General features: G+C 42.0%; 4 protein-coding genes across 5 annotated transcripts; 2 read left to right on the top strand and 2 right to left on the bottom strand.

Annotated features, from left to right (window-relative positions):
• Positions 1-210: 210 nt before the first annotated feature.
• On the top strand, positions 211-1,410 carry LOC137839234 (uncharacterized). The gene has a single exon (XM_068648358.1). The coding sequence runs from the start codon at positions 211-213 to the stop codon at positions 1,408-1,410; it is 1,200 nt and encodes a 399-aa protein (XP_068504459.1).
• A 4,993-nt stretch (positions 1,411-6,403) lies between these two features.
• Positions 6,404-8,684, bottom strand: LOC137839235 (uncharacterized). The gene is made up of 3 exons (XM_068648359.1): positions 8,067-8,684; positions 6,584-8,010; positions 6,404-6,494 (listed from the first exon to the last, which is right to left on the bottom strand). The coding sequence occupies exons 1-3, from the start codon at positions 8,682-8,684 to the stop codon at positions 6,404-6,406; spliced, it is 2,136 nt and encodes a 711-aa protein (XP_068504460.1).
• A 1,956-nt stretch (positions 8,685-10,640) lies between these two features.
• On the top strand, positions 10,641-12,334 carry LOC137806799 (protein PYRICULARIA ORYZAE RESISTANCE 21). 2 transcript variants are annotated; one of them, XM_068607081.1, is made up of 3 exons: positions 10,641-10,984; positions 11,132-11,213; positions 11,439-12,334. In XM_068607081.1, the coding sequence occupies exons 1-3, from the start codon at positions 10,973-10,975 to the stop codon at positions 12,089-12,091; spliced, it is 747 nt and encodes a 248-aa protein (XP_068463182.1). In that variant the 5' UTR covers positions 10,641-10,972; the 3' UTR covers positions 12,092-12,334. The 2 variants fall into 2 exon arrangements, with proteins under 2 accessions (XP_068463182.1, XP_068463183.1); XM_068607082.1 differs by having other exon boundaries at positions 10,906-10,984; positions 11,370-12,334.
• A 4,021-nt stretch (positions 12,335-16,355) lies between these two features.
• On the bottom strand, positions 16,356-17,303 carry LOC137839237 (uncharacterized). The gene has a single exon (XM_068648360.1). It carries the CDS (start codon positions 17,301-17,303, stop codon positions 16,356-16,358), a length of 948 nt encoding a protein of 315 aa, XP_068504461.1.
• Between the last annotated feature and the right edge of the window lie 10,438 nt (positions 17,304-27,741).

Here is a 27,741-nt window from a genome sequence, read left to right on the forward strand (position 1 = left end):
ACATAGGTCAGCCCCTACCTCAACACCAAGTCTCTCACTTCGCGTTAAAACTAACTTAGAATTTTTACCACTCTATTTTTGGCATTCCATTATTCTGTATTGGCATTAATCATTCATCCATGTGCTACTTGTGTTATCTCTGTATGAACATACTCGCATGTTCTGCTTCTGCCTTGGTTGCTCATCTATCCTTTACCTTGTGCAAATAACATGTTGGGAAAAGGAAAACTGGCGGAATTGAGGGTGATCGCCCGATCTCACAAGCTCGCGGCGGGCTCCCAAATCGTGCCCAACTCGGTGGTGGAGATCGCCGCTGCCCAAGGCAAGACTCCTCCCCGAGGTCCAACTTCTTCTGGGGTACAGCCCGCCCCAGAAAGAAAAAAACTAATTTTGAGGAAACCCAAAAGGAAGACTCCTCAGGTGGTGCAAGAGGAAGAACATTACGACGAAGATACTGAGGATGGTCGTATTACTAAGAGGACAAGGGTGGCCACCTCTACACCACCTACACTCCCAACACCAACACCGCCCTCACCTCCAGCTCTGCTAGGACCAGTCCCAGCAACACCCTTGGCCGCCGCGCCCCCAGTAGTTGAAAGCAGCGGCCCTAACTACGTGGAAAACCCTCCAAGCGCCTCAACAACGTTTGTATCTGTCGGAGAGGGTCCTCCTTCCACCACATCCATCGCTGGGGCCGCACTAGGAGAAGATGAGGGCGCTCAGATTTCGCCAATACTGATAACAGAATCCCCGACCTCACCACCACGCCAAGAAGCCCCCCTTGCTTTACAAACTCAAGAGGGTGGTGGTGAAAGTCAACATCAAACCCCGCCAGTGCCTCTAGCATCGGCCTCAAGCCTCCCAGCTTCCTTCGAAGAGACCTTGGGACCCTTCACAGCCCAACTGAAGACCATGGCGGAAGATCTTCCTTTGCTCGTATCAAGAGCTGTGAAGGCTTCACTAAAGAAGCTCCAAGAGGAGAACTCCGCGCTCAAGGAATCAAATCTTATGATAAGAGCTGAGGCGGAGAAGCTCACTTGTAACCTGCTGATGACTGAGATGGAACACTCAAGGTTGGAGGATGCATGGGACGCTGAGCTAAGGAACACACGCAAGGAGGCCTCCGATCTGTGCCAAAAACTGCACACCCAGCTTCAAGAGAAGATTGACCTGGAGAGTAAGTTGGTTCCTTACAGGGTCAAGGTGGCAGATATGGAGGCTGCACGAAAAGCTGAAGCGTCCATGGTGGAGAAACTTGAGAAGAGATCAGCAGATAGGGAGATCCTCCTAGGGAAGGTCGAGCAGGAAAGGGACCAGGCTCTCGCTGAGCTCGCCGAAGCTCGTGAGGAGACCAAAAAGATTGCTGCAGAGCTGGCCCAGACTCGGGATGAGGGCAAAAAAAGCTGCTGAAGAACTCGCTCGATCTCATGAGGAGAAAGAAAATCTAAAGAAGCAAACTCATGAGCTCAAGCAGAGCGCTGCTCAAGTCCTCTCCGTCGGGTTCGACGCCGCTCTAGAGCAAGTAGCATGCCAATACCCTGAGCTCGACCTTTCCATGGTGTCGATCTGCAACGAAGTGGTGGATGGGAAGATTGTACCCTCTGAAGACTAACTGCCTCTCCCCATCGCCTCTTCTTCGAAACTTGTCGCTTATCCTTTATTTGTAATAGCTATTTGTGTATAGACTTGAATTGACGTTGCTTATATAACTTCCATTTCCTGAATACTGTCTTTCTATTTACCTTGCATGTTTTTGCCTCTATTTGCTGTGGGGTTAACTAACGTAACCAGTGAAACTTGCTTAACTGCATCAACTCAACAATACTCGGGCTTAACCCTTTACATACTGCTTTTAACTTGAGTAAATTGTTAACCTTATAACAACTTAGAAAACTATTAACTCAAAGTAAACTTGAGCAACTATTAACTCTTTAGCGAGGACATTTAACACAACTTGTGAACTTAAGGCAACAAACCTTAGCATAAATCGCTTACTAGGCAGCAGGTTTTAACTCAAACTAGTATTAAAACACAGTTTACCTGATCTGCCAAACGAGGTAACCCCTTACTCCTGTCATCGCCTGGAACTCTTTTAATCGCCGTACAGCCCATTCGCTATCTCAATCCTCACGCCGTAGGGTTCTGGCGATGCGATCTTTCTTACTTTCATAACTTGATCATGGTTCCCTCATCTCTGGGTAGAGGCGCCTTTCGGATCCTTCTCTACCTCCCTGAGTTTTAGAACAATAATCTGAACTCGTTCAAGACGAGAGGGATTTTCTTTCTTCGCACCGCCTGCAAGCGTGGAAGCTTTATCTGGTCTTACTGGGTCAATATTGATGTTTCGCTTAAAGGGGGAAAGGCGTTTTCCATCAACCATCCCTTCCCGACGTTTAAGGCCACGAACACCTCTGATCTTTCAGTTTATCTTTCCTGAACTCACTCTGGGGTGAGAAGGACTTTCTCTGGTGCCTCAGCTTGCCCAGGGTGTACACCTCCTCCCCCCTGGATGCACTGAGGACCTTTAACCTGTTCTCGCCTGCACTCACTCAAAGGTGAGGAGGACTTCTTCTGTTCTCGCTTGCACTTGCTCAAGGCGAGGAGGACTTCTTTTGTTCTCGCCTGCACTCGCTTAAGGCGAGGAGGACTTCTTCTGTTCTTGCCTGCACTCGCTTAATGGCGAGGAGGACTTCTTCTGTTCTTGCCTGTACTCGCTCAATGGCGAGGAGGACTTCTTCTGTTCTTGCCTGCACTCGCTCAATGGCGAGGAGGACTTCCTCTGTTCTTGCCTGCACTCGCTCAGAGGCGAGGAGGACTTCCTCTGTTGCCTCAAGACGCACGAGAGCGTTGAGGTCTTTAATCATCACTGGTGCCTCCGATCGCCGAAAGACGATGAGGTCTTTAAAACTGTTTAACTATTGCCACCGATCGCCAAAAAACGATGGAAACTTTAAAACTTTTAACAAATGCCGCCAATCGCCAAAAAAAACGATGGGGACTTTAAAACTTTTAACTGATGCCGCCAATCGCCGAAAAAAAATGGGGACTTTAAAACTTTTAACTAGATACCGCCAATCGCCGAAAAGCAATGGGGACTTTAAAACCTTTAACTGATGCCGCCAATCGCCGAAAAACGATGGGGACTTTAAAACTTTTAACTAGAAAGCATGCAATCTTAGAAACTTTAAACTTGAAACTCTTCTTTATTGGGTGGCCTCATTAAAAACCCTCCTTAGGGAAAAAAAGAGTGCCCCCTTGAACTGTTTTAACAAAAAGCATGTAAATCTCTTCATGTTCGTCTTTACTTACAAGGCTTTAACTGTAATATAATTTGAGATGCGTGGCGTTCCAAGTGCGAGGAATCGCCCCTCCTTCTAACGTCTCTAAGCAGTAGGCCCCGTTCCCGAGCACCTCGGCTATTCTAAACGGTCCCGTCCACTTAGGTGATAACTTGTTCTCCATCTCGTATTGATGGGCCTTCCTCATCACTAGGTCGCCCTCTCTGAACCGCCTCGGCATTACCTTAGAGTTATACCTTCGCTCAATCCTCCTCTTCACTACTTCGGCCTTCACTCTCGCCTCCTCCCTGACCTCATCCAGTAAATCCAGATTCATTCTTCTTTCTTTGTTTGAGTCTTCCGCCACAAAGTTCTGAAATCTCGGCGAGCTTTCCTGTATTTCCACTGGAATCATCGCATCACACCCATAAACCAGGCTAAACGGGGTCTCGTGGGTTCCTGACTGTTCAGTGGTATGGTACGCCCAAACTATGCGGGGTACCTCTTCAGCCCACGATCCCTTAGCTTTCTCTAGTCTTCTCTTTAAACCTCTCAGCAACACTCGATTGGCAGACTCCACTTGGCCATTCGTCTGTGGGTGCTCAACGGATGCAAACACCTGTTGTATTCCCACCTCTTCGCATAGCTTCTTCAACATGTGACTTGCAAACTGAGTCCCATTGTCCGACACCAGGCGTTTAGGCACACCAAACCGGCACACGAGATTCTTCCATACAAAGCCTTCGATCTTATGTGCGGTAATCTGGGCTACTGGCTCCGCTTCGATCCACTTGGTGAACTATTCAATCGCCACTACCAAGTACTTCATCTGCCTGACCGCCAATGGGAAGGGTCCCAGAATGTCAATTCCCCAAGTGTGAAACGGCCAGGGGCTATAAATTGACTTCAGCTCTTCTGGGGATGCCTTGTGCCAATCGGCGTGCTGCTGACATTGCTTGCAACATTGAGCATACTTCTTGCAGTCCTCCCTCATCGTTGGCCATTAATAACCTGCACGGAGAGCTCTTGCAGCCAGAGCTCGACCCCCGATGTGAGTCCCACATATACCTTCATGGAGCTCGGCCATAATTCTTGTACATTTTTCTCCGTGCACACATTCTAGGAGTGGGTGCGTAAACCCAAACCTGTACAGCTTGCCGTCGATCAAGGTGAACTTGCTAGAGTTCTTCTTTATCTTCCTAGCCTCCGTCGGATCCAGCGGGAGAACGCTATCTGCCAAGCAGCGCTGGTATTGCGTTATCCATGTGTCTGGCCTATGCGTAGCGCAGACCTGCGCCACGTTCACCCTCTCCCCTTGACACACTCTTATTCTTGGCGTCCTCAAGGTCTCCTGAGTTAAGGACCTGCGACTTCTCGCCCCTCTCCCCGTCGACTTACTAATCTGAAGAACCTGGTGATCTGCTACAAACGCCCTAGGCGTCTTCAGAGTTTCTTGAATAACGGTCCTCTGCCTACCCCCCTTGCCCGAGCTGGCGAGCTTGGCTAGCAGGTCAGCCCGGGCATTTTTCTCCCTGGGTACATGCACCACATCGAACGAGGCAAAGGAACCCTTCAACTCCTGCACATACTCCAGGTAAGCCGCCATTTTTGGATCCTTGGCCTGGAACTCGCCTGTTACTTGTCCCGTGACCAACAACGAGTCACTCTTGGCCACCAACACCTTAGCTCCCATTTCCTTAGCCAACAAGATACCTGCAATCAACGCCTCATATTCTTCTTGATTGTTGCTAGCTTTAAAGGCGAACCTTAGGGACTGTTCTATCAGCACGTCGTTGGGCCCTTCTAGAATTACTCCAGCACCGCTGCCCTGCTGGTTAGACGATCCGTCCACCGAAAGTACCCAACGAAAATCGTCCCCCTCAACTCGTGCTGCTTCTGACAAGAGCTCGACCACAAAATCAGCGAAAATCTGCCCCTTGATCGGTCCTCGGGGTTCGTATTTGATGTCGAACTCGGACAGCTCCACCACCCACTTCACCATCCTCCCAGCTACATCAGGCTTTTTTAAGACTTTCTGGATAGGCAAGTCGGTCATCACCAGCACCGTAAAGCTTTGAAAATAGTGGCGCAACCTCCTCGCCAAGAATACAACTGCCAGGGCAGCTTTCTCCAAGGCCTGATACCTTACTTCTGGGCCTTGTAACACCTTGCTAACGAAGTAGATAGGTTTCTGAGTCTGATCCTGATCTTGGGCGAGCACCGCACTCACCGCCCTCTCAGTTACAGCAAAATACAACCTGAGAGGGGTTCCTACCAAAGGCTTGCACAAAACCGGCGGGCTCGCTAGGTACTCTTTAAGCTTTACGAAAGCTTCTTCGCATTCCTTCGACCAGGCAAACCTATTGTTTCGCCTTAAGCATTGGAAATACGGATGGCCTTTCTCTCCACTAGCTGACACGAAATGAGATAGGGCGGCCATCCGACCTGTAAGCTGCTGCACCTCCTTTACAGTAGCCGGGCTTCTCATTGCCAAGATGGCAACACACTTATCAGGATTTGCTTCAATTCCCCTTTCAGTCAAGAGGAAACCCAAGAACTTCCCTGCCTCTACGCCAAAAATGCACTTCTCGGGGTTTAGCTTTAATTTGTACTTGGCGATCGTGGTAAACAGCTCCTCCAGATCTGAGATGTGCTTGCCTTTTTCTAGCGAGGTTACGACCATATCATCTACGTACGCCTGCACATTCCTTCCCAGCATCGGTGCAAGTACTTTGTCCATCAACCTTTGGTACGTAGCCCCTACATTTTTCAGCCCGAAGGGCATCACTTTGTAGCAGTAGCACGATCTCTCAGTCATGAAGGCGGTCTTTTCTTCATCCATAGGATGCATCTTGATCTGGTTGTACCCAGAGAAGGCATCAAGGAAGCTCAACAACTTGCACCCTGCTGCACTGTCGACCAGGGCGTCTATACTTGGCAAAGGGTATGAATCCTTTGGGCAAGCCTTGTTTAGATCCGTGAAGTCGACGCACATGCGCCACTTCCCGTTACTCTTCCTCACCAGCACGACATTGGCCAACCATTCAGGGTACTGGACTTCCCTGATATGACCCGCGGCGAGGAGCTTCTGCGTTTCGTCCCTAATCGCCTGTCTTCTCTCTTCATTAAACTTTCTTCTTCTTTGTCGCACTGGTCTGACCTATGTGTCCATTGCTAGGTGGTGACACAAGAAATTGGGGTCGATTCCCGGCATGTCTGAAGCAGACCATGCAAAAGCATCCAGATGCCTTTCTATCACCTTGGCGATCTGGTCTTGCATCTCACCTTCCAAAGATCTTCCCAACTTGAAGACCTTGCCCCCGATCTCCCTCTCAAGCCACTCCTCGACGGGTTTGGGCCTTGTTTCACTGGCGATCACCAGCCTGGCGATTCCCGACTCCCTAGCCTCTTCTGGGCGGTTTCTTGCTTCTTCCTCCCGACCGGCATTTTCTCCCCCTGCTTCAGCGTCCACCATGACGACATCGCCTCCGGCGGTCACTTCCATTGCCGCGTCAACAACTTGCCTCTCTGCTGTCCCAGGCTCCACACCAGGAGGTGGTGTCGTGGTGACATAGCTCACCGACCTCTTGGTCTTGAGGCTGTTTTCGTAACACTTCTTTGCCTCCTTCTGGTCAGACCTTATGGTGATCACCACCCCTTCCATTGACGGCAATTTAACCTTCATGTGCCTGGTTGAGGGCACAGCTCCTATTCTGTTGAGGGTCGGTCTTCCCAGAATGTTATACGCCGAGGGGACATTCACAACGAGGTACTTAATCTTCTCCATCCTCGAGGCCGCCTCGTCTGTGAACGTGGTTCTTAACTCAGTGTACCCCCTGACCTCCACCTGGTCGCCAGCGAACCCATACAAGCATCCTCTGTAGGGCCTTAACTGGTCAAGGGGTAATTGCAGCATGGTGAAAGTCGGCCACAACATGACATCTGCCGAGCTTCCTTGATCCACCAGTACCCGGTGGACCTTCCTTCCCGCCGTGACTAGCGAGACAACTATGGGATCGTTGTCATGAGGCACAACGTCCCTGAGATCCTCCTTCGTGAACGTAATGTCCACATCTGGCGAGTGATCTTCGAACACATCTACTGCCATTACAGACCTTGCATATTTCTTCCTCTGTGATGCAGTACATCCACCACCTGAGAAACCTCCAGCGATGGTGTGGATCTCGCCGTGAGTGGGCATCTCATGCTGCTGGCCCTCACTGCTCGCCGGCTGAGAGCTCGACGCTTGCCCCGTTCTCTTGTCCAACAGGTAGTCATTCAAGAAGCCGCTCTTAACCAAATCGTCGAGTTGGTAACCCAGGGCCAAACACAAATCAAGGGAGTGACCAAAACTTTGGTGGAATTCACACCATGCGTTTGGTTTTGGTCCTAACACCTTGTCTGAGACTTTCTCAGGCGCCTTAAGCCTGGCAGCTATGTTGGGAATGGCGATCAGGTCCGCCAATCCCATGACGAACTTGTACCTCGGGGGGCGATTCAACTCCCTAGGGCGCCCTGGACCCCTCCCCTTGCTTTTTTTTGGATCGTAAGGATGGCGAGTCCTTTGATCCTTTTTGGCCGCCGCCGTCTCCAGCACCCTCTGCAGCTGGATTCTAGTTTGGGCCCGTGGCCTAGCAGGAGCCACGTTCCCTCTCTTTTCTGCAACCTCGCTCTCGTCGGCGATGTGGGCCACAGCGAGTCGCCGAACTTCAGCAAACGTGGCGGGGTGGCCCTAATCAATGCCTCGCTGAAAGGTCCAGGCAGCACGCCCTTTTTGAAGGCGTATACCAACATCTCCTCATCCTTGGCAGGCGAGCGGACCATCTGTGCTCCGAAAAGATTCAGATAGTCCTTGAGGGACTCTCCCTGATACTGCCTTACATCGAACAAGTCGTAAGACACCCTAGGTGGCGCCTTGTTCACAATGTACTGGTCGATGAAAAGCTTTGAGAACTGCTGGAAGCTGGTTATGTGACCTGTAGGCAGGCTAACGAACCATTCCAGCGTTGTTCCCTGGAGTGTGCTCATAAACATCTTGCAATAAACTGCGTATGAGCCTCCTGACAGCATCATCTGCGTGTGGAACGCAGTGAGATGTGCTTCAGGATCTTCCACGCCGGTGAAAGAAGCTTTCACGGCTACCACGCTCGCAGGGATCGCCGTGTCCGTGATCGCCTGAGCAAACGGCATCGGAAAGACGCGTGGCGGCGATGACGGTGTAATTTCTTCATCAGTTGCGCATCCTCTCTGCTCGTGAAGTGCCTGACGCAGCTCCTCAGTGACCTTGCTGAGTTCCTCGTTCCTGGCCTGAGAGGCGACCAGGTCTTCGTGCATCTTCGCCTGCTGGACGCGCGACGCCTCCACATTCTCTTGCAACGCGCGCATGATCTCCATCATTTGCGCCATGGTCATGGCGCCTTCTTCAGCAGTCGACACAACTGGACTTGGACGCGTGCTTCTCATCTTTCTCATGAAATACCAGCAGATCAAACTCCAACGACCAGAACCTTCTCCAGCAAAACGATTGATCCAGCAATCAATCGGTCAAAACCTCCACAGAAACTCGCAATCTCAACACGTAACTCCTGCTTTTCTACTAAAATTCCCGATTCACCGATCGAAGATTCAAACGAACGGTAAAAACTTCGATTTACCGATTGAAACTCACACAAACGGTAAGAAACTTCAATTCACCGATCGAAAACTCAAACAAATGGTAAAAAGCTTCGAAAATGGTTGCACCAGCACACAACCACACAAGAACTGCAGAAACCTCAAGAAACTCACGCTGTGGACGGGAAACACGTTTTACACGGCCCCACGGTGGGCGCCTGATGATCCTGCCGGTTGACCTGAGTGCAAGAGTCTTGCCACGTCAAAGGTCTCTCCTCTTGATCAGCTTCGCACCACGTTAGCCTTTGCTCCTCACGCCCTAATTCCTCGCAAGAACCTGAAGAAAACAAAGTGGCGCCGCTGCGGCCGATCGCGCTCAGACGCTCAAGTCAATGACGGAATCACCAAAAACTCAGAGAGAATATCTCAACTCAAGGAACCGTGCGCAGTGAATCTCAGTGTACTAGAAAGTATTCTGAAAGCGTACCTCAAAAGTCTGTTAAGTGTTCCTTATATACCTGAGCACTTTCTCTCTCCTGACACGTAGCTCGCATCCAGCTGTACACGTGTCACCATCTGAAGCTCCCTCCACTTGAGCGTCACTTCTACTCTTCAAGCCATTCGACTAAGTTACCCATACAAGGAGTAACTTGGTGCACAGCTTACCTTGGAGCGTGACCCCTTAAGTGGCGAGTACGGGGTGTCACCTTGCACACCTTCTCTGTGGTCTCGCCTGCCGCTATCACGATCTGCTTCACTTGCATACCATGCATGTTCTGGGAAACTGTTCCCTTGCCCCGACCTCTGGTTAGGGAATGATCATCTGATGACCTCATCCTCCCCTGCTGCGTGACAAGCATATCGCCAGTCCCCATACTTGTACCCCTTGGAAACCTTAAGCAAGCTTTCCTGATCTTCCGGCGATGTGCCCCTTTCGGCGGTCTCTAACCACCTGATCTCCTAGTACTCACATATGGTGACTATGACGCAACTTTGGTGACCGCTGGTTACACACACTAGAGATTGGAGAACGCCAAGTCAACGATCGGCGACTACACAGACTTCCCGATGTACTTCCCTTCTGTCAACCAGATGCCCCGTTCAACACGCCCATATTATCACTTGCTGCCACGTCATCACTCCCGATTACCTGATCGGTACACTAATTATGCACAAAAATTAAATAAACTTCACAATGATCAAGTTGCATAATTAGAAACCAATCTTGTTCTAAAGTGTTTTTATCAATTATGCTACACAAATGAAGAAAAATTAAAAAAAAAATACTAATACAACTCTTTAGAAAGAAATAATTAAAGAAAAAAATTATAAATAGCATAAGGAAACTAATTATCACAGAAAAAAATATTTTTTTTATGTTAAATATTTGAATTAAATTATGTCGTCGTTGTGATGTAACGAAAATGGGTGATATAAAAAAATATTATTTTTACATTGATTTTAGATGACAAAAAAATCATTTTATGTCAGTCCAGATTATAATAGTGTTTATGAGAAAAGGATGAGATAAAAAAAATTATAAAGAAAATTTTCTTTCTTTTCTCTTTCTTTATTCCATTGCAGCCAAAGAGTAAAACAATTTGATAACTGAGTACAGTACTTTACTAAATGACAGGGTTTGGTAAACCTGTTTGGATAGGTGTGTAAGGTAGGAAGGTCTGAGCACACAATCATTATTGAGCCTCACCAAACTCAATTAAAACCCCAAAATATGTATAAATGAATTTTGTTATTTTACATGTTTAAAAATTTGCAGAACAAAAACACACGATTGAGGAAGTCTTTAGTCAAAATAGCACATGCGATGTGCGGTAAATGAATTGCAGAGTCGGCAAGACTACTTCTTGCTGCACTCCCCATGTACCGACAATTTCCAACGTTAACGTAACACTGAGCTACATTACGTGTTCTTATCGTATTGGTTTTTTCTGTTTCACCTGTTACTTACTTAACCCCCCTTCCATCCCTTCTTTCCTTTCCCCTTTCATTTCTTTAGTGTTACTCCTCACCTCTTTTCCATTTCATATCTCCCTCTCTCATCTCTCACATATTTCCCAACCATGGCTGAAAAGGTACGTGGATGCCTTCATTCTTGATCATCACAACCATCATCTCTATATTCTGATCAGATCAATCAAACTGTTCCATGCTGCTATTGAATTCCATGCACAGTCTTTAAATCATCTTTCTCTACCTAATTGATCATGTTGATTGATCAGGTGACCATAATGAGACTCAAGGTTGATCTCCAGTGCCACAAATGCTACAAGAAGGTCAAGAAAATTCTCTGCAAATTCCCTCGTGAGTGCCAAATTCTCAATCAAGTTCTTTTCATTTTTAATCAGAACTTAATTTAGTGTTACTGTTGTTGTTCTGCTACTGGAAGCTTGCATGCTGAATATATAATATATAATATATAATAATTCACAAAATTAAAGTAAACTAATTCCCTTACAGTGTGGTAAGTGAATGAAAAGAGAATCAAAGTTGAGTTGATTTTGGGTTTGAAAATTTTGTGAACAAGAGAAATTCGAGACCAGGTTTATGACGAGAAGCATGACATGGTGACCATAACGGTGGTATGCTGTAACCCTGAGAAGCTGAGGGACAAGATTTGCTGCAAAGGCTGTGGGACTATCAAAAGCATTGAAATTCTCGAACCTCCCAAGCCCAAACCACCTGAGAAGCCTAAGGAGCCCGAAAAACCCAAGGAACCAGTCAAGCCCAAAGAGCCAGAGAAGCCCAAAGAACCTGAAAAGCCAAAGGCGCCACCTAAGCCAAAGGAGCCAGAGAAGCCAAAGGTGCCAGAGAAGCCCAAGGTACCCGAAAAGCCCAAGGAAAATCCCCCGCCCCCGCCGAAACCGAAGCCTGAAAACCCTCCCCCGGTGCCGGTGGCTCCAGCGCCAGCGCCTGTGCCAGTGCCAGCGCCTGCGCCAGTGCCAGTTCCAGTGCCAGCGCCGCCCCCAATGGCGGTTCCGATCGGAGTATGTTGTGTACCATGCTATGAAGGTCGGGAAGGTGGGCCATGCTTTCATGGGTACGGTGGGCCCCCACCATGTTATGAGGCTTATTATGGAAGGCCTGTTTATGACAGTTACGGTGGAGGCAGGCCTTGTTACGTGAGCCGTTGCGATGAATATTTCTGTGAAGATAACACCTCTGCCTGCTCAATTATGTGATCATCATCTCCATAATTCTCATCACATATCACCTTCTGTTTATCCATAGATTCTGCCCTTGTGCTGTGCCGCCCATGCATGCAATCATCAATCCAAGGAATAATAATCTTTGTCTTTTGTGAGTACAAATTAATTAATGTTACACTGCTTGTATAGTGCATCTACCTCTACCTAAACTGGTAGTGTATACTGTGATATCTTACATTTTCACAAGTCTTATAATAAAGTTTCTTTGGGTAAAAATTAGTTATCAGTGATCTATTTAATTAGTTGGCGTTGCATTTGCTTCTAAGAAAGCATGAGGAAAGTGATGAATTTGTTTGATTTGGTGCCAGTGGGGACTTGAAATTAATGGTGGGCGGCTAATCCCTATATAACAACGACTCCAACTTGAATTATGAATACTTTTTGACAAAACAAACGTAACTTTTTCACTGCAATAACACCACCAATAATATTGAATAATTAGGTCAGTGTCATGGTACAGAATCTCAATTATTTTCATTTTGCGTGTACATGGGCAGCGACAACACAGTGTAATATTGGCTACAGTTACTCAATTTTGAGCTTATGAGGAATGATGATGCTGAATTTTCTTATGAAACTAAACCTAACAAATTCTTTCTTGTTGTTTTCTGGTTGGTTACTAACATACAAAAGGATGACAGTGGTTTGTTTGTATTTACCTTAAGAAATTCTTCTTTCACTTGGTATTTTGCTGGGGGAATTTTCGGTTAGGAAGGTGACGATTAAATGATGTTATCGCACATTGTCCTTTAGACAAAGTTGAATAAGCTTTACCTGCTAGCTTTAGTGGTTATTGAACAATGACTTCAGTAGACAATGACAAGTTGGCAACCATGTTCTCTTCTTTCCTAACCAACAACTTGTGATGTAATTTTTATAAATAGATCGATGGATCCATATACACAGAATCACATCCACTTTAATTTTGCCTCTTTAAACGGAGAAGAAGGAAAAATAAAACTTGAAAATGGTTTCTTATGGCAGAAGTGAAAGGGACTTGGCAATCTCCATCCAAGAGATAAAGGTTGCTTTTCTGTGAAGATAATGTCTAGTTTATGTTGTTCTCTGCTGTTCTTATATATGCTTCAAAGCAGATCACCAAATGCATATTATTTTCCTTTGCCCATTCTTCTTTCCTAATTAATCACTGCCAACTTTCATCATTTCAAGCAATGTGTTAGACACTTTACAATATCTTTATAAACCTTAATGGACATGGGGGCGGAAAATAAGCGTATTTCGTGGGTCAGCTGGGACACTGTGTGCAAGCCAAAGGGGGAAGGGGGTCTAGGAGTCAAGGATATTAGAACGTTTAACTGTGCTTTACTAGCAAAATGGAAATGGAGGATGTTGAAGGAAGAAAAAGGGAAATGGAAGGAGATCCTAGTGTCTAAGTATGATAGGGAGGGAGCAGGACACGAAGTGTCAAATAACTACTACTCTTGGTGGTGGAAAGACCTATCTAGGGCTACTGGTGAGGGGGAGGGGACAGGATGGTTCCACAAATCGATTGGTTGGAATGTTGGAGTAGGGGATAAGGTCAGGTTCTGGGAAGATGTCTGGGTGGAGAACCTTAAGCTCAAAGTGTTCCTTAAGCTCAAAGTGTTGTTTCCTAGGCTGTATTTGGTTTCGCTGGACCAAGGTAAGGTGCTGGGAGAAATGGGTGTTTGGGAGAATAATGGGTGGAGTTGGAGGCTAAGGTGGAGAAGGCCTAGGTTCACGTGGGAAAGTGGATGGAGGAAGAGTTGCTTAGCCTTATTATGCGAAAGACCCTTCGCAAAGATAGAAATGATGTTTTGATGTGGAATGGAGAACAAGATGGTGAGTTCTCTGTGAAGTCTGCATACTCTATTCTGCGCAGCGTTGCAAATAATGATGTGCAGGCCATCTTCCCTGCACTCTGGCAGGCTATAGCTGCCCCTAAAGCATTGTGTACAGCTTGGAGAATCCTGATCGAGAGACTTCCAACCTATGACAATCTGCTCCGGAGAGGTTTGGTTGTAAGTTCTTCTTTGTGTGTGTTCTGCAAGGAAACGCAAGAAACATCTCAACACTTCTTTATAGAATGTGCCTATGCGCAGAAGGTATGGTTACTTTGTTTGAGATGGTTTGGCATCACATTTGTGCAGCATAAGGATATTTCAATACACTTTGAGAGTTTCTATTTGCCCCACTTGAGTGTCAAACAGAATCAGATATGGAAGGGTGTTTGGGTTGCTATTGTTAGAAGTATGTGGGACCAAAGAAATTTGGTGGTGTTCAAGCAGGGTTTAGTTGATGTAGAAGAGATTGTTCATCTAGCCCAACTATCAGTGTGGCTCAAGTTGAAGTTTGGGACAAACTCCTTCACCTATGCCTTTTCGGATTGGATTCTCAATCCTGGTGTGTGCATGCAAAACTGCTAAGTGGAGGGCAAGAGCCTGTGTACTGATATCTGAGGCAGGCACGCTTGATCCAATGAAGTCGTTCATTTCCAGATGTCAGCTGAAGTCAGCGTAGGTGGGAACAGGGGGTGTACTGAGTTTTAGTGTCTGGTGTTCTTTTTAGATGAAAAGTGGTTTTGGGAAGGTTCTGTGTGGTTGTTGGATGTCATGGTTCTAGCTAGCGGTAACGGTTGTAAGGGGTGGGTGCTTGGTTTACTACCCAGGCCCCTAAGTAGGGGCTGACAGCCTTTGGTTTTCTTGTTGGCACTTTTGTGTCTGGACAGGTATGCAGGTTTTGGCTGCAGGTATGCAGACTTCTCACCAGTGTGGAGATTGGGAGTGGCTTACTGCATGGGTTTTGTAACTGGTTATCCTAGCGGTATCATATGTGGGTGGGATGAGTAGAGGAGCGGTTGAAGTTTGGTGAGGCAGGGGATGTTAGCTGTCAGGACATGTAGCTCTGGTGGGTGCTGTTAGGATAAGCTATGATGGGTTGGGTGACCCTGCTAGGGGCTAAGTTCTGTATGTTGTGATGGTTTGGGTGACCTGTTAATGGGTGCTGTTAGGATGTGCTAAGTATGTTTGTTTATGGATATCAAATTACTCTGATGGAAGGTGCGACGAACCAAGGAAGCTGAAGCCTACGTTCATCTGGTTTTTGGCATGCTGTTTGGCGGGGTTAAATGAAGTTGAGTTATTCAGGAAATAGATTTAGGATGAAGGAGGTACGTCTGTATCTGGATCGTGTTTTGCTCTGGCCAAAACAATCTCAAACATCATAGGTGTCTTGAGGTGTAACAGATGCAATTCAAATGGCGAACTCTGCTTCTCAAGGTCAGCACCACTGTGTAGTAGTTATGAAGCAAGAAAATCTGGGCATGGCCTACAGCTGTGACTGGGACTACCGTGGTTTTTTGGTTCTAATTAAGTTGTTAATGGCTTTGTCTTGTTGTAAAGGGGTGGGAGGGAGTTTTTTTTTTCTTTTTCACGCAATCTGTTTTCTGTTGGTGTATGTGCTAATCAATTTTTCTGGTTTGGGAAGCCTTTATAGTTTATGGGTTCTAGTGGTAAGTGATCCTTAACTCTGTTTTGTATTGCTGTTTGTTTAAACTATGAAGGTCTTGTGTATAAGGGTTGAGACACCCCTTAAGTGTCTCTTTTTATTCTATTAATTTATTGCTGATAAAAAAAAATGGAACTTCAGACTCTCATTTCAATATTAGCAACCCAAAATATAATTATATTTGCGTTAGTCTTAAATGTAAAAGGAGATATATGTTTGTTTTTATCAAAGTGATTTTCTTATTTGAAAATGAAATGATTAAACCAATGGAGGTTCTCGTCAATTGAAAATATTACTCTCGCATTATAACAAAATATTTACTAATATATTAAGTGACGTTGTTTTTCTGCAGGGATTAGTTTATGATGTTATTCCATATATACCGAATTATTATTGTAGGAATATCGCGTGTTGAAGCGTGATAATTTCAACCAAAGATTATGAGAAATTAAAGTAACAAGAAAAAGAGAATGATATAAAAAAATTTTAGGTGGAAAACCCCTTTAAATAGAGGTAAAAAACTACCGGTGAGAGAGTCAAAACTTCCACTATAATGGTACTGAGAGTATAATGAATTCTTATCATGCTAATAGATAAATAGCCCCAAAACAAATTCTCTCTATATGGGTTAAACACTTACACCCAAGAGAAGAAATAGAGAGTATATGAAAAGAGAGAGAAAGCAAGTATATGTTGTTATTTGTTGTGTTACATTGTGATCATGCCGGTTGACCTGAGTGCAAGAGTCTTGTCACGTCAAAGGCCTTAACTGGTCAAGGGGTAATTGTAGCTTGGTGAAAGTCGGCCAGAACATGACATCTGTCAAGCTTCCTTGATCCACCAGTACCCGGTGGACCTTCCTTCCCGCCGTGACTAGCGATACAACTATGGGATCGTTGTCATGAGGCACAACGTCCCTGAGATCGTCCTTTGTGAACGTAATGTCCACATCTGACGAGTGATCTTCGAACACATCTACTGTTATCACAGACCTTGCATATTTCTTCCTCTGTGATGCAGTACATCCCCCACCCGAGAAACCTCCAGCGATGGTGTGGATCTCGCCGTGAGTGGGCATCTCATGCTGCTGGCCCTTACTGCTCGCCGGCTGAGAGCTCGACGCTTGCCCCATTCTCTTGTCCAGCAGGTAGTCATTCAAGAAGCCGCTCTTGACCAAATTGTCGAGTTGGTAACCCAGGGCCAAACACGAATCAAGGGAATGACCAAAACTTTGGTGGAATTCACACCATGCGTTCGGTTTTGGTCCCAACACCTTGTCTGAGACTTTCTCGGGCGCCTTAAGCCTAGCAGCTATGTTGGGAATGACGATCAGGTCCGCCAATCCCATGACGAACTTGTACCTCGGGGGGCGATTCAACTCCCTAGGGCGCCCTGGACCCCTCCCCTTGTTTTTCTTTGGATCGTAAGGATGGCGAGTCCTTTGATCCTTTTTGGCCGCCGTCTCCAGCACCCTCTGCGGCTGGATTCTAGTTTTGGCCCGTGGCCTAGCAGGAGCCACGTTCCCTCTCTTTTCTACAACCTCGCTCTCGTCGGCGATGTGGGCCACAGCGATTCGCCGAACTTCCGCAAACGTGGCGGGGTGGCCCCTAATCAACGCCTCGCTGAAAGGTCCGGGCAGCACGCCCTTTTTGAAGGCATATACCAACATTTCCTCGTCCTTGGCAGGCGAGCGGACCATCTGTGCTCCGAAACGATTCAGATAGTCCCTGAGGGACTCTCCCTAATACTGCCTTACATCGAACAAGTCGTAAGACACCCTAGGTGGCGCCTTGTTCACGATGTACTGGTCGACGAAAAGCTTTGAGAACTGCTGGAAACTGGTTATGTGACCTGTAGGCAGGCTAACGAACCATTCCAGCGCTGTTCCCTGGAGTTTGCTCATAAACATCTTGCAATAAACTGCGTCTGAGCCTCCTAACAGCATCATCTGCGTGTGGAACGCAGTGAGATGTGCTTCAGGATCTTCCACGCCGGTGAAAGAAGCTTTCACGGCTACCACGCTCGCAGGGATCGCCGTGTCCGTGATCGCCTGAGCAAACGGCATCGGAAAGACGCGTGGCGGCGATGACGGTGTAATTTCTTCATCAGTTGCGCGTCCTCTCTGCTCGTGAAGAGCTTGACGCAGCTCATCAGTGACCTTGCTGAGTTCCTCGTTCCTGGCCTGAGAGGCGACCAGGTCTTCGTGCATCTTCGCTTGCTGGACGCGCGACGCCTCCATGTTCTCTTGCAACGCGCGCATGATCTTCATCATTTGCGCCATGGTCATGGCGCCTTCTTCAGTAGTCGGCACAACGGGACTTGGACGCGTACTTCTCATCTTTCTCATGAAATACCAGCAGATCGAATTCCAACGACCGAAACCTTCTCCAGCGGAACGATCGATCCAGCAACCAATCGGTCAAAACCTCCACTGAAACTCGCAATCTCAACTCGAACCTCCTGCTTCTCCACTAGAACTCCCGATTCACCGATCGAGGATTCAAACGAACGGTAAAAACCTCGATTTACCGAACGAAACTCGCACAAACGGTGGAAAACTTCAATTCACCGATCGAAAACTCAAACAAACGGTGAAAAACTTCAATTCACCGATTGAAAACTCAAACAAACGGTGAAAAACTTCAAAAACGGTTGCACCAGCACACAACCACACAAGAACTGCAGAAACTTCAAGAAACTCACGTTGTGGATGGGAAACACGTTTTACACGGCCCCACGGTGGGCGCCTGATGATCCTGCCGGTTGACCTGAGTGCAAGAGTCTTGCCACGTCAAAGGTCTCTCCTCTTGATCAGCTTCGCACCACGTTAGCCTTTGCTCCTCACGCCCTAATTCCTCGCAAGAACCTGAAGAAAACAAAGTGGCGCCGCTGCGGCCGATCGCGCTCCGACGCTCAAGTCAGTGACAGAATCACCAAAAACTCAAAGAGAATATCTCAACTCAAGGAACCGTGCGCAGTGAATCTCAGTGTACTAGAAAGTATTCTGAAAGCGTACCTCAAAAGTTTGTTAAGTGTTCCTTATATACCTGAGCACTTTCTCTCTCCTGACGGTTACACCTCTGGACACGTGGCTCGCATCCAGCTGTACACGTGTCACCATCAGGAGCTCCCTCCACTTGAGCGTCACCTCTACTCTTCAAGCCATTCGACTAAGTTACCCATACAAGGAGTAACTTGGTGCACAGCTTACCTTGGAGCGCGACCCCTTAAGTGGCGAGTACGGGGTGTCACCCTGCACACCTTCTCTGTGGTCTCGCCTGCCGCTATCACGATCTGTTTCGCTTGCACATCATGCATGCTCTGGGAAACTGTTCCCTTGCCTCGACCTCTGGCTAGGGAATGATCATCTGATAACCTCATCCTCCACTGCTGCGTGATAAGCATATCATTGGCGCCTTCTTCGTACTTGTACCCCTTGAAAGCCTTAGGCAAGCTTTCCTGATCTTTCGGCGATGTGCCCCTTTTGGCGGTCTCTAACCACCTGATCTCCTAGTACTCGTATATGGCGACTATGGCACAACTCTGGCGACCGCCAATTACACACACTAGAGATCGGAGAGCGCCAAATCAACGATTGGCGACTACACAGACTTCCCGATGTACTTCCCTTCTGTCAGCCAGGTGTCCCGTTCAACACGCCTATATTATCGCTTGCTGCCACGTCATCACTTCCGATTACCTGATCGGTACACATTGCTTGAAGGAAGCCACTATATATATAATGGTTCTAGGAGACAACAATAATAAAAACAATTAATGGTAAGTAACCTCCCTTTGATAACAATTAATTGTGGTAAGTAATCTCCCTTTGATAACAATTAATTGTGGTAAGTAACCTCCCATATCAACAATGTCTCGGATAAAATGGTGCTTAATTTCAATGTGTTTGGTCCTTAAGTGATACTTGTTGTTCTTGGTTAAGTGGACAACACTCTGACTATCACAAAATATAACAAGAACATCTTGTTGAAGACCAAGTTCACTTACCAAGCCTCGAAGCCATATAGCCTCTTTCATTCTTTCTGTAGCAGCGATATATTCTGCTTTAGTGGTGGACAAAGCCGCAATGGCTTGAAGTGAGGAATACCAGCTGATAGCAGACCCACATAAGGTAAAAATGTAGGCTGAAAGTGAACTTCTCCGATCTAAATCACCACCATAGTCAGCATCAACATAGCCAACTACTCCTTCGGGATCGGCTCTATGTTGATCAAATACTAAACCGAGATCTGGAGAACCTTTCAGATAACGAAGTATCCATTTAACGGCTTCCTAGTGTGCCTTGCCTGGATTATGCATGAACTTGCTAACAATGCTAACAGCATAAGCTAAATCAGGTCTAGTACATACCATAGCATACACAAGACTTCCAATTGCATTTGAATACAAAACATGTGACATGCGCCTTTTGTCCTCGTCAGATTTTCGACTGATCTGATGACAACTTGAAGTGGGTGGCAATTGGAGTATTAGCAGTTTTGCAATCTCGCATTCCAAATTTGTCAAGCATCTTAAGAACATACTTCTTTTGTGATAGAAAAAGTTTTCCAGCTTGACGATTTTTGTTGATCTCCATTCCTAAAATTTTCCTGTCAAGACCTAAGTCTTTCATATCAAATTCACTACTAAGTTGGTCCTTTAACTTGTTAACTAAAGATTTATCTCTTGCGGCAATCAACATGTCATCAACATATAACAACAAGTATATAAATGACCCATCATATGTCTTTTGAAAATAGACACAATTATCATAGCTACTTCTGGAGTATCCATGTCAAACCATGAAAGAATCAAACCTTTTATACCATTGTCTTGGTCATTGCTTCAAGCCGTAGAGAAATTTCTTCAAACGACATACATGGTCCTCCTTTCTAGGAAGAACGAACCCCTCAAGCTGCTAGATGTAAATCTCTTCCTCAAGATTACCATGAAGAAAAGCAGTTTTCACATCTAACTATTCCAGCTCCAAATCATACAAGGCAACTAAAGCATGTAATATATGTATTGAAGTATGACGAACAACAGGAGAAAATACTTCATTAAAGTCAATACCTTTCTCTTGATCAAAACCTCTTACAACAAATCTTGCTTTATTTCTTGTACTCTCAACACCAGGGATCCCTTCTTTTCTCTTAAAGATCCACTTGCAACTAATGACTCGTTTTCCTTCTGCTAACTTCACCAATTCCAATGTTTCGTTTTTTAGAAGACTCACAACTTCTTCTTGCATAGCAGCAATCCACTTTGTTGAGTCCTCACTAGAGATAGCTTCAGAGTAATTCTTGGGTTCACCTTCTTCACCCATCTCTTATGCAATAGTTAAAGCATAAGCAATGTTGGCAGTTTCTGTAATTAATCTTTGAGTTGGTTTTCTTGGTCTCTATTGTGGAAGTTCTTGAGCCATAAACTACGGTTGTGGTAACCCTCGTCGTTGAGGTGGACATTGCTAATGTGGACTCAAATGTTCATTTGTACCATCAATAACAATGACTTGATCATATTGAGTACTGGAGGAATTGGGAACGTTTTCCTCATGAGCAGGTGTTTTAATCTCAAACTCCACTTTCTCTCAAGCATCTTCCTGGTCATTTGTATCAATTGAGGAAATGACAATATCTTTTACAGAAGAGAGCATAGCATTTTCATTAAAGGTCACATTTCGACTATGAATTACTTTGTGAGATTCTGGGTCATATAAATGATAGCCTTTAACCCCTAAGCCATAACCCAAGAAAATGCACTTCTTAGCACGAGGTTCTAATTTTACCTCGTTTACATGAGAATAAGCAAGGCAACCAAATATTTTAAGATTAGAATAATCAACAGGGTTACCTAACCAAACTTCTTATGGAATGTTGCAATCAGTTGATCTGTTAGGAGAGCGATTTATCAAATAACATGTCGTTGAAGTCGTTTCAGCCCAAAAAGATTTTCTCAAACCAAAATGGGAGAGCATGCAACGAACTCTCTCCAGGATAGTTCAATTGATTCTTTCTGCAACCTCGTTCTGTTGTGGAGTCCTTGGGATGGTGAGGGGTCTGGAAATGCCTTCCTTCTTGCAGAAATCATTGAATTCATTTGAACAGAACTCAAGGCCATTGTTTGTCCTTAGCCTCTTTATCTTCTTGCCAGTCTAATTCTCAATCAAGAATTTTCACTCTTTAAAAGTGGAAAATGCTTCAGTCTTATGTTTGAGAAAATACACCCACAGTTTTCGTGAGAAATCATCAATAATTGTCATCATATAACGACATTTACCTCTGGAGGGAACTTTTGATGGACCCCAAAGATCCGAATGAATATAATCCAAAGTACCTTTGGTTCTGTTTATGGCTTTAGAAAAACTAACCTTTTTCTGCTTACCAAAAATGCAATGTTCGCAGAAATCAACCTTTCCAGTACAGTGGTTACCAAGGTGACCCTTCTTCTTGAGGATTAGAATTCCCTTCTCACTTATGTGGCCTAATCTCATATGCCACAACTTGGTGTTATCTTTGTTGGGTGAGGCAACAACTGCAAAACCAGTAACTGTTGAACCCTGCAGCACATACAAACTATCACATCGAATAGCCTTTAGTAACACAAGAGCTCCTTTAGGCACTTTTAAAACTCCACCTTCAGTTGAGTATCTACACCCATGAGATTCAAGGGTGCCTAAGGAAATGAGATTTTGTTTCAACTCAGGGACATATCTGAAACCTGCTAAAGTTCTAACAATTCAATCATCTGTCTTGATTTTGATTGTTCCTTCACCAACAACTTTGCACTTAGCATCGTTTCCCATCAAAACAAGACCATTATAAACTGGTTCATATGTGGTAAACCATTCTCTATTGTGAGACATGTGAAAAGTACTACCAGAATCAAGAATCCATTCATTTTTAGACCTTTGTTCAGTGTTGGAAGCTACAAAACAATCCCCATCAGATTCAGTTTCAACAATACTGGCTTCAGCAGATTTTTCTGGTTGCTTACCATTTCCCTTATCTTCTCTATCTTGCTTATTTTCCAATTTATAACATTCAGAGATCTCGTGTCCTTTTTTCTTGCAATAACGACAATATTTGGAGTTTTTGCCTCTAGATTTTGACCTAGATTTATATTTCTTGTTCCTACCTTTCTCTTGGTTTCTCCCTCTAACTACTAATCCTTCACTGGAACTTCCAGAATGAATTTCAGTATCAAATTTTTCTTTGGCTAGTAAATTAGTCTTGGCATCATCAAAGCTTAAGGTAAGATAATTACCGTATAACATAATTTCTTTGAATTGTCGATACGAGGGTGGTAGAGAAACAATAAGAAGAACGGCTTTATCCTCAACATCAATTTTAACATCCAAATTTTCCAAATCAATTATGATGGAATTAAATTCATCAAGGTGAGATTGGATGGGAGTACCTTCGGACATTCGGAGTGTAAAGAGTCGCTCCTTTAACCGGAGTTTGTTTGCAAGACTTTTGGTCATGTATAAAGACTCCAATTTACTCCATATTCTTGCTGCAGTTTTCTCGTTGATGACCTCACCCAACACCTCACGGGACAAGCAAAACTGGATTGCAAACAATGCCTTTTATCTATCTTATTCCACTGCTCCTCCGTCATAGTGGTTGGCCTCATCATTTTACCTGCCAGAACTTTCTTTAAACCATTCTGGGTGAGAACAGCTAGCATTTGGAGTCGCCAGATAGCAAAGCTGATTTTACCATCAAATTTCTCAATATCAAATTTCGACATTATTGAACAACAAATCCTGGTTGAATTATTGAAAAGCTTTGATGCCAATTTGTAGGGATATCGTGTGTGGAATCGTGATAATTTCAACCAAAGATTATGAGAAATTAAAGTAACAAGAAAAAAAAATGATACCAGAAATTTTTAGGTAGAAAACCCTTTTAAATAGAGGTAAAAAACCACCGGCGAGAGAGTCAAAACTTCCACTATAATGGTATTGGGAGTACAATGAATTCCTCCCAGGCTAATAGATGAATAGCCCCAAAAAAAATTCTCTCTATATGAGTTAAACACTTACACCCAAGAGAAGAAATAAAAAGTATATGAGAAGAGAGAGGAAGCAGGTGTGTATGTTGCTATTTGTTGTATTATTGAAGGAAGCCACTATATATAGTGGTTCTAGGAGACAACAATAATAAAAACAATTAATTGTAAGTAACCTCCATTTTCCCTTTGATAACAATTAATTGTGGTAAGTAATCTAGCTTTGATTACAATTAATTGTGGTAGGTAACCTCCCAATTATGTCAAGAAAAGGTGAGTCATAACCCACAATTATCAGAAATTATATTTTATATATAATTGAATATTTTATAAAACTAGTTGATCTAATTAGAGATAAAATTAATTTATTGAATATAAATAGAATAATTAAAAACTTATTTTACGAGGATAATTAGAATTAAATTCAGATATTAAAATGATTTGTTCCATAACACATGACAAAAATTATCTATGATTAAATATTTTTTAAGTGAATAATATTGTCTTAAATAAACACTTATTTTTATTTTTACATTATGTGGTGAGATGAGAACTTATGGATTTATTACTATTTCAAAAAAAATATTTTATTTAATCTTTAATGGAGTAATTTATGTCATAAAAAAATCGATCTTCTTTTTCGATTGGTTGTTCTTGTTGATTTTATTTGCTGGTTTATAAAGTATATCTTCAAAAAAATCATGCCATATACTTAAGACAGAGTTGACTTTTGAATAGGCTATTATTAATGCTTAAGAAAAGATATGTATTGAGTAAATAGATGAGGCTCAAACTCGTTGATAATAATACAAATAAGTGTTAGACTTAACTAGCTCTAAGTTAACCTATTTCTATTAGTGATTTTTATTTCTCTCACCATCTCTTATTAAATAAATTAAATTATACTACTTTACAAATTTTTTAAAACTATACTTATAAATAACTAAACATTTAATTTTACTTTTTAATTTATTTTCTTTCCATTCGAGTAAACGCGGCATTATTGAAAGTCTTTTTAAAATGATAGCTTTTTGGGTTTTGGCCTTTTGCCAAAAAGCAAAGCAGAAGAACTTTCAAAACTTTTCGATTGGTACGGTTTATCGTATGCGGCCGCATGCATGATTAATAAAAGCATGCCCGTCAAACGTGGCACTCTATCCAGCACCACTGCTTGGGCCCAATGACAAATAATAAAATAAATAACTATTTATTAAATACTGCATTAATCATACTAAATATTACACTATAATCTATTTTATTTATTTATTTGGATAAACACTTAATTTTTTCAGACAATTAAAATCAAAATATTAAATAAAAAGAGAATTTGAATATATGATGAAAAAAATCTTGAGAAGAAAAATTCCTTTAATTTATCATATTGTGTTTTGTTTTCCTCATTAATTATTTTTGTTCTGAGATTGCTGGGTCAAATTGATTTAAAAAATTTGAAAAGTGTTCCGTTCGAATAAATTGGATGCCGTATATATAGAAAAGATAGGTGGAAGCATGTAAATTTATATATTTTATTACTTATCTTTTGGATGTTGTTTTGTATGTCTCATACTCATCACATAGTCTTTATACTCATTATATCATATAGTCTAGTCTAACACTGTATTTGGATTGGGGGTGACATTATAGACGTAGATAGATGAGGCGGTGTGATCCTGTTTGGATCTGCGGATGGTGGAGGTGGAGGGTAATGGTGAGTGAAAAGTTGGTCAAAATGGAGCTCTCATAAGTGAAGAGAAAGGAGAGTGTGTGGGAGTGAAAACCACGTAGGACAACTGCATACACATTTGTGCCCTTACTTTTGTTGCTTTATTTTGGACGTATATGGCATGACGTTACCTGAGGAAGCATGCATGCACAGTGGAGCAAGCTTTTTCAGCAACGCGCATGAGATTCCTGACCTTGGTTCAGGAATCTCTTTAACCAACTTCAATGCGAAATGAATGCATAATTTAGTTGGTGAGAGAGTGGATGAATCGTAATAAAGACTCATGCACCATTATATAGCTGCTTCTGAAGCTCACAAAGCACAAAACACATTCAAATCATCTTAGACAGTTCTTCATTCATTCAGAGGGCTTGGAGAGGGTCGTGAGTAAGCACAGTGGTATGAGAGTGATTTTGGTTCAGGCACAGTTTCATCTTGCTTAGACTTACATTGTGTTGTGGTTTTGTTATACTCTCTTGATGTATGTGTTTTTTTTTAAATTGTGTTTGGATGTTTATTTTGTTTGAAATTTAATTTGTTTAAATTATTTTAAAGTACTTATTCATGTTAATTAGTTTGTAATTTTAGATGTTAATGTTTAGAAAAAATAAAATAGTTATATTAGTAAATTAATTATTGTGTTAAGTTGATTATCTAAAATTGTATATTGTTATTGGAAAAATTTTATGAAATTTGAATATATTTTTTTTGTGACCTGAATTATTGAAATTATAGATCTGAATCTGTTTTTTAAAAATATTGTTATTAAAAAATTATAAATATTGTTGCAGTAATTAAAAATAAGCAGAAAAACCAAATTTATGAATGTGTACATAGTAATTATTTTTTTTAACATTTACGCGGTTAATAAATAAATTTTTTGATTTAAAATTAAGAAATTTACATAATAGATTATTTTTTTTGAAATTATTATTTTTACAGAATAGAAATAGAAATTTTTAATGTTATTTTTTAAAACAAATATTGTAGTAATTTAAAAAAACAGAAAAAGATTAAATAATAAATTAGAATTTTTAATAATACGTGTACATAGTTAATATTTTTTGAACATTTAATTCTTTATAAAAAATATATTTATTTATTTAAAATTATTATTTTTACAGAATGGAAATAGAAATTTTGAATGTTATATTTTATATTTTTTTACATTTTACATACACGTACCATGATACCATGATGTTATGGAATACATATAATTTATTTATCATAATTTACATAAATTGTTAATGTTATTATTAAAAAAATTAAAATAAATATTTTAGTAATTAAAAATAACATAAAAAGATTACATAATAAATTAGAATTTTTAATAATATGTGTAGATAGTTAATATTTTTTTGAACATGAAATTGTTTATAAAAAATAGATTTATTTATTTGAAATTATTATTTTTACCTAATAGAAATAGAAATTGTGAATGTTATATTTTTTATTTTTTTACATTTTACATGCACATACCATAATGTTATGAAATAGATATAACTTATTTCTCACATTTTACATAAATTGTCAATGTTATTATTAAAAAATTATAAAAAATATTATAGTAATTACAAAAAACAGAAACAAATTACATAAGTAATTATAATTTTTAATAATATGTGTAGATACTTAATATTTTTTGAACATTTAATTCTTTATAAAAAATATATTAATTTATTTGAAATTATTACTTTTACAGATTTGTTTATAAAAAATATTTTTATTTATTTTGAAATTAATTTTTAACAGAATGGATTTTTTTTTAATGTTATATTTTTTAAACATTTAATTCTTTATAAATAATATATTTATTTATTTAAAGTTAATAATTTTACAGAATGCGTCAATGCAAATTTTTTATGTTATAAATAATAAATGTTAATGTTACAGAAATTTTTATAAAAATTAATAATGTTATAGAAATTTTTATTGTTACATAATGGAAATGTAATTAAAAAAATTAATAGTGTTATAGAATTTTTTATTGTTAGATAATGTAAATGTAATTTAAAATAATTATAAATATTATTGTACTAATTAAAATAACTAAAAAAAGTTAAGAGAAGATATTACAACTTGTAATACCTCAATGAAGTGATCTAATTACATTAATATTTGAAATTTCAATAATTACATTAATATTTGAAATTTCAATATTTGTAAATTGTTTTATGAATTATTGTTATTTAATTTATGTAATTGACAATTTTGTTAGTCTATATTTATTTGTTGTTTGATTAAATTATAATATTGATAGATTTAATCTCTGTATATATTTATAACATGTTTGTTATATTGAATAAACGAAATGATAGAATCATTTATAATAGAATATTTATTAAAATTATTTAAAATTAGGTTTAGGATCACTGTATTGGTGTAGTTTTACACCAAA

Source organism: Phaseolus vulgaris, chromosome 3, assembly GCF_000499845.2.
Source record: "Phaseolus vulgaris cultivar G19833 chromosome 3, P. vulgaris v2.0, whole genome shotgun sequence".
NCBI classification, from domain to species: Eukaryota; Viridiplantae; Streptophyta; class Magnoliopsida; order Fabales; family Fabaceae; genus Phaseolus; species Phaseolus vulgaris.

Coding starts and splice junctions, on each gene's coding strand:
- LOC137839235 (XM_068648359.1), bottom strand. CDS start 8,684: ATGGCGCAAATGATGGAGATCATGCGCGCGTTGCAAGAGAATGTGGAG. Junction 8,011..8,066: donor CCAAGGATGAGGAGATGTTG/GTATACGCCTTC, acceptor GGCATTGATTAG/GGCCACCCCGCCACGTTTGC. Junction 6,495..6,583: donor ATCGGGGGCAAGGTCTTCAA/GTTGGGAAGATC, acceptor GGTCTGCTTCAG/ACATGCCGGGAATCGACCCC.
- LOC137839237 (XM_068648360.1), bottom strand. CDS start 17,303: ATGGTCCGCTCGCCTGCCAAGGACGAGGAAATGTTGGTATATGCCTTC.
- LOC137839234 (XM_068648358.1), top strand. CDS start 211: ATGTTGGGAAAAGGAAAACTGGCGGAATTGAGGGTGATCGCCCGATCT.
- LOC137806799 (XM_068607081.1), top strand. Junction 11,214..11,438: donor AATTCTCTGCAAATTCCCTC/GTGAGTGCCAAA, acceptor TGTGAACAAGAG/AAATTCGAGACCAGGTTTAT.